The 14,689-nt window shown below is 39.6% G+C and overlaps 1 protein-coding gene across 2 annotated transcripts in view; it reads left to right on the top strand.

Annotated features, from left to right (window-relative positions):
- The window catches only part of NCAM2 (neural cell adhesion molecule 2), a 582,026-nt gene that overhangs the window by 522,475 nt on the left and 44,862 nt on the right, over positions 1 to 14,689 (top strand). Inside the window, exon 16 of one of the 2 annotated variants that reach the window (XM_030579747.1) lies at positions 5,620 to 5,904. The exons of the other annotated variant lie outside the window; for it this stretch is intronic. Within the exon in view, the coding sequence (XP_030435607.1) occupies positions 5,620 to 5,735 (116 nt within the window). The 3' untranslated portion in view covers positions 5,736 to 5,904. Of the gene's footprint in view, positions 1 to 5,619; positions 5,905 to 14,689 lie in introns of those variants that run through there. 2 annotated transcript variants of the gene reach the window in all.

Below are 14,689 nucleotides of genomic sequence, written 5' to 3'. Positions count from 1 at the left end.
TAGAGATGTAAACAACTGACATAAACTAAAACAATGGCCATATATTGAGTTGAGAGATAAACAACTGTACTGGATTCTACACAATGCCAAGGCCAAGGTTTGGGCCCAACTTCCAGTACCTTGTCCCTTTCAGAGGGAACAACTTTGGCTTGTGCATTTGGTTTTGTGCACCGGTTACCAGTGGAGGGAGAAAACACTGGAGAGAATTATCTACCAGTTCTATTGGACAGGCATCTAGAAAGAAGTAAGAGATTACTTCATGCCCTGTCCAAAATGTCAGTTCACAGGACCCATGAACACTCCAAGGGCCCTCCTGGTAATGATAGTAGACATCCCCTTTGAAAGGATTGGCATGGATTTGATAGGACTGTTTAGAGCAGAGCATGAATGGGCACCAACACATGTTGATATGACACACATCACCAGGCCATTCCACTTTGAATGACCTATATAGCAACCATAGCAACAGAACTCACAAAGGTTTTTGTGTGGGTGGAGATCCCAAATGAAATAATTGCAGACTAGGAGATGAACTTAATTTCACAACTAATTAATCTATGTTATCTAGCTATGTTAGCTACTGAAAATCAAGTCTCAGAGAATATCAATTTACCACCCACCAACGGATGAGCAACTCAAATGCTTCAGTGGGACCCTGAAGGCAATCCTGAGAAAGTTAATGGCTGAAGACTCTTGCCACTGGGATTGTTTGTTATGGCCCCTCCTGTTTGCAGAAACCAAGGCTCCCCAGGCATCAACCAGGGTCTCACCTGTCAAGTGTTTATATAGGAGACAACCTCAGGGGATCCCTGGAAACATGGAGAAGAAAGATCCCAGAGGCTCTAGGTAAGTACAATACATGCTCCAGCTATGAGAAAAGCTGAAGACTCGAAAGGCTTTAGCAAAGGAAAAACACATAAAGGCCCAAGAGTATCAAGAGCAAGCCTGCAACAGGGGCACCTGCTCATGTGAATTCTTTCCCAGTGACAGGGTACTGCTGTTGTTGTCCAGCTGAGAGTCAAATTAATGGCTAGTTGGCAACGGCTCTTTGAGATGATATGCCGGATAGGAGCAGTGGATTATGAGATTTGGCAACCCAGAAAAGAAAGAGATACAGATTTATCCCATAAATCTTCTGAAGGCATGGTGAGGCTGCACAAGCTTATTCATAAACCCTTCCCACCCCCCACCCGCAATCTAGAGTCTCTTACTGCAGGTCTCAGACACAATTCCCTTGGGGGAAGGGCTCTGGCCCAATGGGTTCAGATAGGTGGTCTGATATTTCTTTTATGTGTTCTTGTCACAAACTGGACAAACCTGGCTGATTTATCACCAAATCACTATGGAGCCCAGCTGAAAGATCCATCAGAACCAATGACCCCCTACCCAGGAAGATGCGGGATATCAGGAGCGGCCAGTGATGTTGCACCTCTAGATGATAGAAGAATCTCAAAGCAGGTGGCAAAGCCCCATTCTGTTGGTGCTCAAGGCAGATGGGACAAATCTGTTTTATATCAACTTTAGAAAAGTGAGCATGGTATTCACATTTGATGCATAACCCATGCATCAAATTGCGGAGTTGTTGGAGCGATTTGGGGACACAAAGTATATCTTGATGTTGGATCTGACCAAGGGCTACTGATAGATCCTCCTCTTCTCCCACAACAAAGGGATCTCAAGAGAAAATGGCCTTTGCAAGTCCTTTTGGCCAGACTGCTGTACTATTTTAAGACCATTCCCTTTGGCCTTCACAAGGCAATGGCCACCTTCCAATGTCTGATGGACATAGTCCTGCAACCATGAGGCCAGCACATGGGAGCTGATATAGACAATATAGTCACTACAGTTACGAATAGGGGAAACACCTCAAGTGAATATCGGCAGCCCTATAGGCCCTTGAGAAAGATGGCCTCATGGCAAATCCAGCCAAGAGCTGGTTGAGGTTTCATGAAGTAATGTACCTGGGATACTCCGTTAGAAGGGGCAAACTTATACCTCTGATTAGAAAGGTCTAAGGCCTTGATCAATTGCTCTATTCTAATAACAAAGAAACAGGTTAGAGGATTTTGGGGTCTGGCTGGCTTCTATAGATGACTCATACACAGCTTTATCATACAAATGGCTCCCCTCATTCACTTAGTGAAGAACTCTAGCCTCAAGAGGGTTGTCTGGTCCAAAGTCTGTGATACAGCCTTCAGGACCTTGAAAAAATTCTAATCTAAGCAAAGAACCAGCCCTCTGCCACCCTAACTTCACATGATGGTTCATACTCCACACAAATGCTTCAGACATGGGGTCGGTGGTAGTTCAGTCCTGAAATTTGGGTGAGGAAGAGTAGCCAATCGTATACATCAGCTAGAAACTATTTCACAGAGAGAAGACCTATTCGACTATAAAGAAAGAGACCTTGATGGTGAAGTGGGCCATAGAAGCATTGCGATATTACCTACTGAGAAACCTCAATCCTCTTGATAAGTGACACATATCCCGCCACTGGCTACATTCCATGAAAGACACCGATCCCTGGATTATGAAATGCTATTTAGCCTTACAACCCTATGCCTTCTAAGTAGCCCATTGGCCAGGGAATAAACATCAGAATACAGATTTTTTTCCGTGGAGTGGGAGAATGCAAGCCTTAGACTTGGAAACCCCAGCACTGGGAGTCTGTTCAGCACAGCAAGGTGGCAGGCAGAGAGAAACAGACCTACACTTGCTGCTATGGAGGGGTTACACCAGGACAGTATCCCAGAAGGATGACTGCAGCATGAAGCCAGGAAGGACAGAGAAGGAGTACGAGATCCAGAAAAGTGTGTTAGCTGGACTTCAGGTAGTAGGTGGTTTCCTTACAGTGCCCAAGAGGCCCCTTGGTCAGAATCTTGTGCAGTGGGAGGGCTTGTGTTCCCCTACTACTAGGCATGACTGCTGCCACAGACTCTTACCACTAATAGAGGGCCCGTCCCTACTCAAATTGCACAAAGCTTCCACTTCAACAAAAATTGCATAATAGATTTCACATTTTTTGCTTGTAAATGGGGCAATTTTTAAAAGTTCTCATAATCTGAATAAAAATAGGCTTTTTAGGCTTAGCGGAACATTGAAATGCTTAACCACCATTTAAGTATACAATACTTTCATTCAAAAAAGTTAGCTGTCATATTAAATATAATTGCTAGCATGTTGCTTTACAATTTTAAAAGTCCACTACTGTATCGAATTAGAGATGACATTTTAAAGAATATTTCTGATGTAAATGTATGTCTGAAAGATTTATATGAAAAAAGCTGTCAGAAATCAATTAAGCTGGTCAAAGATTTTCTTAGGTATTAAAATTTTAGCTCAGTAACTTCCACGAGTCTCAAGAAAAAAACTACCTGATTCTTTTCAGGTTGATTTCTTTTATATTTCATAAAGAAAAATGTAGATTTTGGAAAGGTCTGATAGTTATGATTATTGGGAAAAAAGTATGCTGTGTAAAATAAACTACTGCAGACCCAGTCTCATGAACATCTGTACACATTCTCAGTAACTGGTTGGTTTTATCACATTATGTTTTTTCAACTCATTACTACAAGAATTCTCATGGAAATAGGTTTTTGATTGTGTAAATATTTGAAGAATGTTCGTTGTTTCTATAAAAATCATATACACATAAGAGCAAAGTTATGAATGTTGTAAGCAAAGTTTAAAGTGTATTGATAATAGTTGATGCAGGTTCAAGCCCTAGCTCCTTCACAGATTTCCTGTGTGACCTCGGGCAAGTTATTTATACTTCCTGTGCCTCTGTTCTACATATGCAAAGCAGGAGGGTACTTCCTATCTCCCACCCTTTGTTTTTTTTTGTCCATTTAGACTGCAAGCTCTTCACAACAGGGACTATCTCCTACTATGTGTTTGTCCAGTCCCTTGCATAATGAGGCCCCATCTTGGTTGTAGCCTGTAGGTGCTACTATCATTGAAATAATGACAATAATAATTATAATAAGGAACGTAAACAGTATGGTTCGGATTATATTTGATTCTTGTGGTTTCTTCTTACTTTCACAGTTACCGGTCTTGAAAATTCACATTTTTAAGTCAGTTGAATTGAATGTCTCCAGTGATATTGCTGTCTCTAGACCAGATTTTCTTCATTTGAATTGTTTTCGATAAATCCACCTACCTTTCTTATTTTGGTCAATATCCATAACCCTATATTAATTGCTGTTTCATCATGTTTTCTCAGAAATCTTAATGTGCAGTTGTGTAAATTCAAATACATAAACATTTTGTATTACCAGACAAAGTTACATAATTGAGGGTATAGATTACATGCCAGAAAAGTAAATATTCAACATGATATACTGAAATTAGCTCTGCCACAGCCATAAATACCAATGAGAGCTGTACACATAATGCTCCACACATTACACTGAAATGGTCATTGAAAGTGGCATTTGTGATGACTAACAGTCTCAGAAGATGGGTAATTGGACATGGAACATTTTCCCACTCATCTAGAAGGCTGTAGCCTCTGATATTAATTCAGTGGCCTGTTTGAAATGAGTTCAACAGTCTTGTTCAAATTCCAAGTAAACAATATTACAAACACCACTCACGGAAAGTGGCACTCTTGTGGCAGTGTGAACATAAGAACTGGGTGAATTTGCACAACAATTTATTTAGCAAACCTAGTTTTGCTTTGTGAGCATGAATGAGCCATGAACAGACACTGCATTTTTATGAATTTGTTCATTTTTCACAATTGTTCAACAATTAATGTAAGTGAAAATATTTTAGCTTATGGGTTGCTCTTCACAATTACTTCAAGTATCCACTGTTTGTAATTCATGCTGGGTGTTTGATTTCCTGAATCAGGTGACTGTTTCCTGATTTAGGATGTTTGTCAAACACTGCACCATAAGTACTCAGGTAAATTCATCTTTACTTGAGCATGTATAATCCTTTCTCTTTCCACATTCTTCCAAACAAAGATGAGCTTATTTGACTTTTTGTGGAAGTGAATAAAAGGGGTCATACTGACGTGAAAGGTTTCAGTCCCCTTCACCCCCAATGTTCACTAAGCTCTTGCTCAGTATAGAGACGATAGATTGAGGACCCAATTCAACAAAACACTTAAGTTTGCTTAATGAGACTGCTCCTGTGCTTAAAACCAAGAATGTCCATAAGTATTATGCTGGATTAGGTCCTGAAGCAAGGAGAGTGAATATCCCTCATGCCCATGAAAGTGTTTACTCCAGAGTCATGTTGACAAAGATTATTGGGCCATTGTGGGGAAACATGTTGCTACATAGAGATGCTACTTCTTATGTGGATTAAACATTTTGGTATCCAGTTTTGTCATTCCTGCAACTTCAAAGGAACTCATTTTTCACTTCAAAAAGTACAACTTTTGTCTATATTTTCAACATAGTTTGTTTTTAATGTTAGAGACTGTTTTAGAGTGACTGTCTTTGACACTTTGTAAATATTGCATTAATTTTTTTCTCTTTTTCTTTCTCACTCTTGCTTTTTTCTTTTAATTTTTACTTTATCTCACATATTTTACAACCTTTCCACTTTTTTCTCTAATTTTTTTCTTATATTCCTCATTTTCTATAACTATCTTCATCAAAGCAGATAGATGCTGCAAAGCCACTAAAGGTGAAAATGGAAGCCAATCATGGCAGCAAAATGCTGCTAGTTTTTCTTTCTTTGTAGCCATAAGTCTGTTGTGCATGTTTTGGTATTATTAATAAGACAAGCAGCATGTTCTCTTCTTTTCCCTGGGAATATTATTTTAAGGGATAAATAAATGAAGACCTGCATAAAAATTAGACTTTCTGGAGCTCTTCTAAAGTATACATTTCCGATTAATATCATAATGGAAGTAATTGATCAGTCTGTGCAAGAAAAATTCTCACAAGTGGCTTTTTTATCAACATGGAAACCATATGTCTCATAACAAACACAAACTGACAATGATTGGCAGTTCTTCTGTGTTCATGATTTTATCTCAGTTATAGTTTGTTTACCTAAGAAACATGTGTATAGACTTTTATATGTCATTGTGGGTGCAATGGGTTCTTATGTTTGTCCTGTTTGATCCCATATCTGCCCCTCTGCATGTAGTTCCTTTTAAAATGTGTTTATATATGATTTGTTTTATCAAATATTCCACTTCATTAGCTACTTTTGCTGTATTTAATACTAAACTTTATGCATATTAAATAATTTTATGCTTTAACAATATAGGATTGTTTTAAAGTATTCATCCTTATCTCAGTTAAGCTTTGTAAATTTCCCTAGTTTATCTATTTTACTTTCTTTTTTCCTCTCTACCAAAATGCCTCTAGCCACATAATAGGTCCTTCGCCATTATATCCCAAGGTGATGACCACTTACAGGCCCTGTGCCTGCTTTTTGAAAAAAGAATGCTGCCATTTCCAACCCTTATTTCCATAGCATATGTCGGCCATGAAAGACAAGTTCAGAGTTCTATATCTTGAACTTTAACAAAGAACAGTTAACATAGTTATGACTTATATGAACTGTTTATTGCACAGTTGGTATACTTAAAAAAAGTTGGCCAGATCATGCAGTCAGATCCATGTCGGCAGACCTTTCTTTGTGCATAGAGATTCATTCATGCTGAGGATGCACATGGATGTAAAGGTTCACCCATATGGATCTGATCATGGTATCAGAAACTAAAGAAGTGGAACTCATAATCCTATTACATATCTAATAATCCTAGAAAGCAATGCAATTCCAGAGTAAGGCAGAAACTAGAGCTTTGTGTTAAGAACTCTTTTCAAAAAGTAAAATTACTGTTGTGAAATTGTGCAATTCTTCAGTACGGTGTGATCTTGTGACACAATATCGAGTTATTGAACAAATTTATACAATATTTTGAAATGTTTTCCTTTGTTTTCATTCTGTATTTTTTAATTTTTAAAAAAAGATTTAAAATGTACCTTATATTTGAAGAAAGATTGGCCAAAATCAGTGTATCTGCTAAAGAAAAACTGAGCATCTTCACCAATGTAAAGGAATGTTTTCACATATTTAAAAACCAGTAAATGACTTTTTTTTACCAGTTTAAAATTATTCCTGAAAGCTTTCACTTTAGAAGATAATTGGTAAATCGACTGTTGTATATCATATCAAATATGGTCTTTTAGAAAATGATCTTGCATGGCTGATCTCTCATCCAAGAGGTTATCCTTTTCCCAAAATGCATATGTGTAACTCCCAGGACTGACTTACCTGCATTTATAGAAAGACATCCCTCTCTATAAACTGAAAGATCTAGTACAACGAGGAATCTTAAGCTCTGATCCAGAAACCACTTTGTGTGAAATCCTGGCCTCACTGAAGTCAATGGCAAAAATCCTACTGATTTACGTGGAGCCATGGTTTCATCCCTTGGCTTCCCCCCTCCACCACCCCACCCGCCACACTATATTGCATCCTTTTTATATCATTGTAATTCCATTAATTTGAATTAAGCTACACTAGCATAAAATTTGTGTGAAAGAGTGGAGAATCAGACTTTCTTGTCAATATAGCTACTCATGGTAATTCAGCATTTTGGCTGCAATTCAGTAAGGCACTTCAGATTCCCCCTAACTTAAGCGAAACATGTGCTTAAGTGTTGTACTGTGTTGAAGTGCAAAGCCAGAAACAACTGTTTTATCTGACCCTGAAAAATCAGATTATTTTTCATAGAAACTATTATATTTATCTGGATTATAGGTGGAGTTGTTATCACCAATTGTAGTTAAGATTGTCTAACATAATCCACTCTAAGAACCTATTTTCAGTTGCTTAAAACTGCCAAATTCTAACAGTTCTAAAATTTTAAATGAGTGTCTGGCTCAGGCTGACTTTTTTAGGGGGCAAAGTTTCAGGTTTTCTTCAGCCATTCTGAAAACAAGATTTGGGAAAATGTATTGTTTTTCCCATGCTAAAAAATATATTGTACAAACTTTTTGTTAAGAAATTCTAGTGCCTCTTTGCTTTGGGGCAAATCCTGGAAATGTGTAGACATGTTGCCTTTGTATCAGGAATGTGGATTTTGCTGTCCCCATGAAGAAATGCCCAAATTTGGTCTAGTTATAAACATCTGAAAATCTCAGTCCACACATGTTCAGTAGAGATTTGTTGAGTTTGGCAGCTAAATTTTCAGTCTGTTTCTGCTGATCATACTTCAGCCCAAGGACACAGAATCTGAACTGGAGTTTCCAAGCAAATACTATTTCCTGCTGCCAGTGGCCTCTTTGGTCCTGGGAACAGGACCTAAGAGGAGGAAGACTTTATTTCTTGTGCTCTCAGTGCTCCCCCTGCGTAAGAGGAAGCAAACTGACTAGAAGGCAGAGAGCAAAAGCTGCATTAACAGTGTCAGAGGAAGTAGATTGCAACAAGGAGAATGGGGCTGCGAGCTGGTGGGGAGGAGGGCACTGGGAATGAAAACTAGGAGAGGATGGGGGACTGGGACTGGCTGGGCATGGAAAATGGGACTGGCAGCAGAGGAAAACGGGCACCAGGGTGCTGGAAGAGCTAATGGGATGTGAGTGGACACTAAGATTGATAAGGATCCTGGGTGAGTGGGATAATAGGATTTATTGTGCAAGGTGCCTAGAGAGTTCTTGGCTGAGGACCCAGTTGAGGGAGACTGGGCCTGGGAACCACGTTGGAGGGAAAACTGTGACTCAGATGGGGAGCCTGGAATTGCCTGCGGAAAGTGATTAGGACTGGGAAAGGAAAATGACATGGAGGAGACTTAGATGAAGAGCTAGGAATTGGAGAGACAGGCAGGAGGACACCAGGCAGAAGGGATCAGGTTTGGTGGGGAAAAAGGGCAGAGAGATCTGTGACCACTAGAGCATGCTGTCATAAACAGATAGCTAAGGGTTAATGTTCTTTTACCTGTAAAGGGTTAACACAGGGAACCAAACACCTGACCAGAGGACCAATCAGGAAACAAGACTTTTTCAAATCTGGGTGGAGGGAAGTTTTGGGTGTGAGTTCTTTGTCTTGGGTCTGACCCTCTTGGCTCTGAGAGTGATTTTTCTATCTCCTGGCTTTCTAAACTTCTGTTTCCAAGTTGTAAGTACAAGGATAGTAAGACAAGAGGTTTATATTGTTTTCTTTTGTATTTACATGTGTGTAGTTGCTGGAATGTTTTAAATTGTATTCTTTTTGGATAAGGCTGTTTATTCATTTTTCTTTTAAGCAATTGACCCTGTATATTGTCAACTTGATACAGAGCCTATTTTTAATGTCTTTTTTTCTTTCTTTTTATATAAAGCTTTCTTTTTAAGACCTGTTGGAGTTTTTCTTTAGTGGGGACTCCAGGGAATTGACTCTGCAGCTCACCAGGGAATTGGTGGGAGGAAGAAGTCAAGGGGAAAATCTCTTTGTGTTAGATTTACTAAGCCTGACTTTGCATACCCTCTGGGTGAGGGGGAGAGATTACATCTCTCGGTACTTGTGTTTCCAGGACTGGAAGCAGGAAATCTCCTAGGGTCGTCCAGGGAGGGGAGCCTGGGAGGAAGTAACAAGGAAACAAGGGGAGGGGGTTATTTCCCTTTGTTGTAAGACTCAAGGCATCTGAGTCTGGGGGTCCCCCAAGGAAGGTTTTGGGGAGACCACAGTGAGCTAGGCACTGTATAATTCTTAGCTGGTGGCAGCGGTACCAGGTCCAAGCTGGTAACTAAGCTTGGAGGTTTTCATGCTAACACCCATATTTTGGACGCTATGGTCCAGATCTGGGAAGAAATGTTATGACACATGCTTATCCCAGATGAAGCCCTAGATGCCCAAGTTTCAACTTTCCTCTTCTATCAGCAAACAGTTGTGAAACACACTGGCAAAAAAGTGTCTCTTTAATGATAGTCTACATAGACAATAGCAACCTGCCTTACTCTGCCTTTACCTCTGTTCCCGATATGTAATTTGGAAAAATACTTCACATTGGCGCTCAGATATTATATAAATGAGCACCATAAAATAGCCCATGAGGAAATTAATAATTTTGTCCTCGGAGCAGAATTTAAATAGTGTGCAGTAAATAAGTCCTTGGGCCACATATTTAACAGGGAAGAGAAAACAAAATTTTGAATAGCTGCTTATTTAGTGAGCACCAGCCATTCTCTGCACTGAATGAGGCAAGGGTCTTGTTCAAAAAATAGTATGTGATCATATTATTAAAACTTATTATAGTACATGCACACAAGGACAGGCCTCGGCAACCTTAATTCTTCAGTTCCTGACATTTGAGTGCTTGATTTACAACCTTAACATTCTTTTAATGTTAATATATCATATTTTCTTTGTTCCTCCCTCTTAAAAAACAAAATAAAAACCTACTAAGGACATATGTGCAAAAGTGAAATGTTTGTTTCTAAACAGTTTACCTTCTCCTTGTTCCCCATGAGAAGTACTCCTCTGTTATCACAACAAATAATTCTGATATTGCAGACAGACATTTAGGATGACAAATGAAAAATAATGAGCAGGCACACACAATCTGATGAACTCAAAGCTATTTAAAGACCCACTGAAGCTTCATGGAAAACAGTAAAACCTTAATGGGAGTTAAATCCGTGTCCTAGGAGGCAAGCTGGATTCCATTATCCCCAAGGGAGCATATTTATGTCATAGTTCCCATAGGGACTGGAGACAATGAGAACGCTTTATGTCACTTGTACTTCTTCCCCTGATCCTGGGACCAGGGCTGGTTTAGGGGCCTGCAATCATGGCAAGCACCTCAGGCACCAACATTCCTGGGCACCAAATCGTCACATCCGGTAACCAAATCCCCATTTTTGTTCCTTTGTGATAGGAGAGTTTTGGGTGGGTTTGTTTTGTAGCTTACTCCATTTGAGTGATGGGTGAGCACTGAAAACATTTTCCACTCTGGAAATAAAGGGCCCTGGGATCAACAAGATACTGGACCAATCACCAGGTTAAATTAGAGAAAACTCAGGGCTACTGGTAATTTACAGCTAGCTGCCTAGTACAGCTGGGGATTCATGGGGCATAAGGACATCTGACCCCACCCCTTTTCCCCTGGTCATGCCTTCTACAGCAAGGATAAAGAAGGGTGAGTTAAGCTGTTGTTACAGCTGCTCTGTAGCATCAGAGTAGGCTCAGATATCTGGCCTAATGAGGTTACATTGTCTTTCAGCTAGTGCAAGTAAGATGAGAATCAAGCCCAGTATGTTCTTGGTCTATGACTCAGACTGTGTCACACAGCAGTTTCCTGGGATAATATAGAGATGTATGTATTGTCTGTAATATAGTTTGAGATGCCTGTTAAAACATTAGTAAAGTAGGATTATTGTACAGGAAATTGTAATATCATGCCTTCTCACAAGAAGGAACAGGGAAGTAGAAAGAATGGAAGTGCTTACAGATGAAATAATAATTGCTAAATATGTGCTTACCAGCTTTCTGATTATAACTCAAACTAAAGTTAAGTGATATATAGATGTGCACAGATTTAATTTGATACATTGCTGTCATTAAGACTTAAATGTCAGGTAAGTAAAGTTATTCTTGAAATATAGTAATTCTAAAAAGGCTTTTAGCTTTTATGATTGAAAATGTAACATTTTCCCAGTGTTGTCATGTAACTAGATATTGTTTCATTTAACATAATTTTAAAGGCCTAAATTACAGTGAATTTGAGCCTGAAATCCTCGTTAGTGACCAAGAGAACTTAAAAAACCAACCAAACAAAAAACCCCTCCACAATATTGTGAAGCAACTCAAAGCAACAATAATTTTAGTATTCTTCACTCTGGATGTGCTACCATTTAAAAAAATTTTAAGTCTAGGACTGTATTCTTCCCCAAATAGGTTTCCTTTGTATCTTTTTTGCTTCCTGAATTTCGACAAGTTACAAACATGTACAAATAATTTATCAGCCAAATGATTTACATAATAGGAGTACAAGCCAGTGTACAATAGTTTATTTATAATAATAGGGATATTGGAATATAAAACACTGGGCTAAAAAGAGATATAAAAACAGCATAATACTATACACTAAAAGCTACTTGTATTTTATACATTAGCAATAAAATGTGTTTATTTGTATTTTTGTATGTTTACATTTTTGTATGTAAGACATACCCAAATTCTGTTGCTAGATAAATATAAACAAACACCAAGTAAAGTCCAATTTCAAAGCTATAATGGATTTAGAGCGCTGACCACATTGAAGTCAAACACAGGAAATATAAACTTTCTATGTAAAAACAAGGAATGACATTTACCACATTTAAACTAATGGAATAACATAATAGATATATAGTATGCAAATAACCAAATTCAACTGCATGATAATTTCCTGAGCCAAATCCAGAATCATGATCCTGTCATCCAGTGTCTTCCTGTCATTGTTCATAGTGTGTTGAAATGCAACTTTAAGTCTAAAACCAGCTAATGAGAGGACTAATACAATAGAACAGGGATCGACAACCTCTGGAATGTGGCTTGCCAGGGTAAGCACCCTGACAGTCCGGGCCAGTTTGTTTATCTGTCACGTTGGCAGGTTCGACCAATCATGGCTCCCATTGGCTGCGGTTTGCCATCCCAGGCGAATAGGGGAGGCGGGAAGAGGTGTGGGCAAGAGATGTGCTGGCCGCAGCTTCCCACCTCTCCAATTGGCCTGGGATGGCAAACCGCGGACAGTGGAAACCGCGATCGGCCGAACCTGCCGACGTGGCAGATAAACAAACTGGCCTGGACCGCCAGGGTGCTTACCCTGGCGAGCTGCATGCCAGAGGTTGCTGACCCCTGCAATAGAACCTCAGAGTTATTGTTCATAACTGAAATGTTCATAACTCTGAACAAAAAATTATGGTTCTTTCAAAAGTTTACAACTGAAACATCGACTTAATACAGCTTTGAAACGTTACCGCAGAAGAAATATGCTGCTTTTAACCATCTTAATTTAAATTGAACAAGCTCAGAATCAGTTTCCTTACCATGTCAAATAGTTTTTTAAAACTTTTTTTTTTAGTAGTTTACGTTTAACACAGTACTGTATGGTATTTGCTTTTTTTTTCTTTTTTGGTCTCTGCTGCTGCCTTCTGCATACTTCATTCCAAATGAGGTATGTGGTTGACTGGTCAGTTCATAACTCTGGTTTTTCTAACTCTGAGGTTCCACTGGAGAATCTTGTTAAATAAACAAGAATGAGAGAGCAAAAAGGAATCTTGTACTATAATGATTTATGTGATATGGGCTCCAATCTCGTGCACAGGAACCACAATAGGTGGAGCTGACTATATGCAGTTTTTTGAACTTCTTCAATCCTCTGGATTGTTGTGGGACAGTTTGGCCTTTGGAAGTAGTTAGAACAGCCTCAGTGCTGCTATGTCTTGTGGAATCTACCATGACCTCATAGAGACTGCTATGGTTTCTGAAGAACATCAGAGTACACTCTGGTTACACCATGGCCACTCCCACCGCATTTGCTGGGGCAGTGGGGGAATCTCCAGCTTGCCATTAAGGCAATATAAGGCTGCTTTATGCTTCTTGCAGGGTCAACAATCTGGGCCTATGTGTTTTCCTTGTTAAAGCGTTGCCACATATTTCAAATGTACAAAGCAAAGTAGAGGGAAAACAATGAATAAGCCTGCACATACATGACTGCATTCTCATGACATTGTTTATTGCTATTAAACATGGTTTATTGTGTCTACCAGAATGTTCTCCCAATCCTTGATATGCTGTAGTCATTATGCATAGAACAGTTCTATTCACTACAGTAGGAAATGCACATATAATATCCGCAGAATTGGACACTTAGCATATGTAGCCTTATATGCTAACCCAGGGACTGGCAACCGCAGGATGGTTTGTTTATCTGCAGCATCCACAGGTTTGGCCAGTCGTGGCTCCCACTGGCCGCGGTTCACTGTCCCAAGCCAATGGGGGCCCGTGCCACTTCCTGCAGCCCCCATTTGCCTGGAACGGTGAAACTCACCCAGTGAGAGCTGCGATCAGCCGAACCTGTGGACGCTGCAGGTAAACAAACCATCCTGGACCACCAGCAAATTTCCCCGATGGGCTGCATGCCAAAGGTTGCCGATCCCTGTGCTAACCTCTGACTCTACAGTATTATCTCCAGCTTTCTATCAAGAAGCTACACAAATGTGAGAACTAAATGGTTTATTACCTTTTTGACAATAGATTTTCATGAAAGGGTAAATATGAGGAGACTGTAAGTTGTGTTTAATGTGATCAAAATATTGAGATTGCTCTCTGGGTTTCCTCATGCTTTTTCTCTGTACTGGATATACATTGTGCAATGATTCACAGAAGGAAAGTACTTCTCAGAATCACATTCAGAATGTGCTTCCGCACTCCAGGATGTTTAACATCTACATTTTGGTTCTAAATCAGCTGTTTTCCTCAGTTTACCATCTCAACTTGCATGCTTCCTTTTCCTGACTCCAACATGTACCCTGTTGACAGCAGTCAGACATCTTCTGAGGCTCCATGGTCAACTGTTAAGACGGGGCTTCCTTCTTGCACATTTGCACCCCATCTTCCTTTCAGCTCCTAATAAATCTCACAAGAACCAGCATAATGTAATCTATTATTGCCTGGGCCTTGCCTTCCCCATGGAAGTATCTAATGCAGCCAGTGCTGTTATTCCCCAGATGTACACTTTAAATTACATATTGGG

The sequence above is a fragment of the Gopherus evgoodei genome, chromosome 1 (genome assembly GCF_007399415.2).
Source record: "Gopherus evgoodei ecotype Sinaloan lineage chromosome 1, rGopEvg1_v1.p, whole genome shotgun sequence".
Taxonomy (NCBI): Eukaryota; Metazoa; Chordata; order Testudines; family Testudinidae; genus Gopherus; species Gopherus evgoodei.
This window is presented reverse-complemented; position numbering and strand designations above follow the sequence as displayed.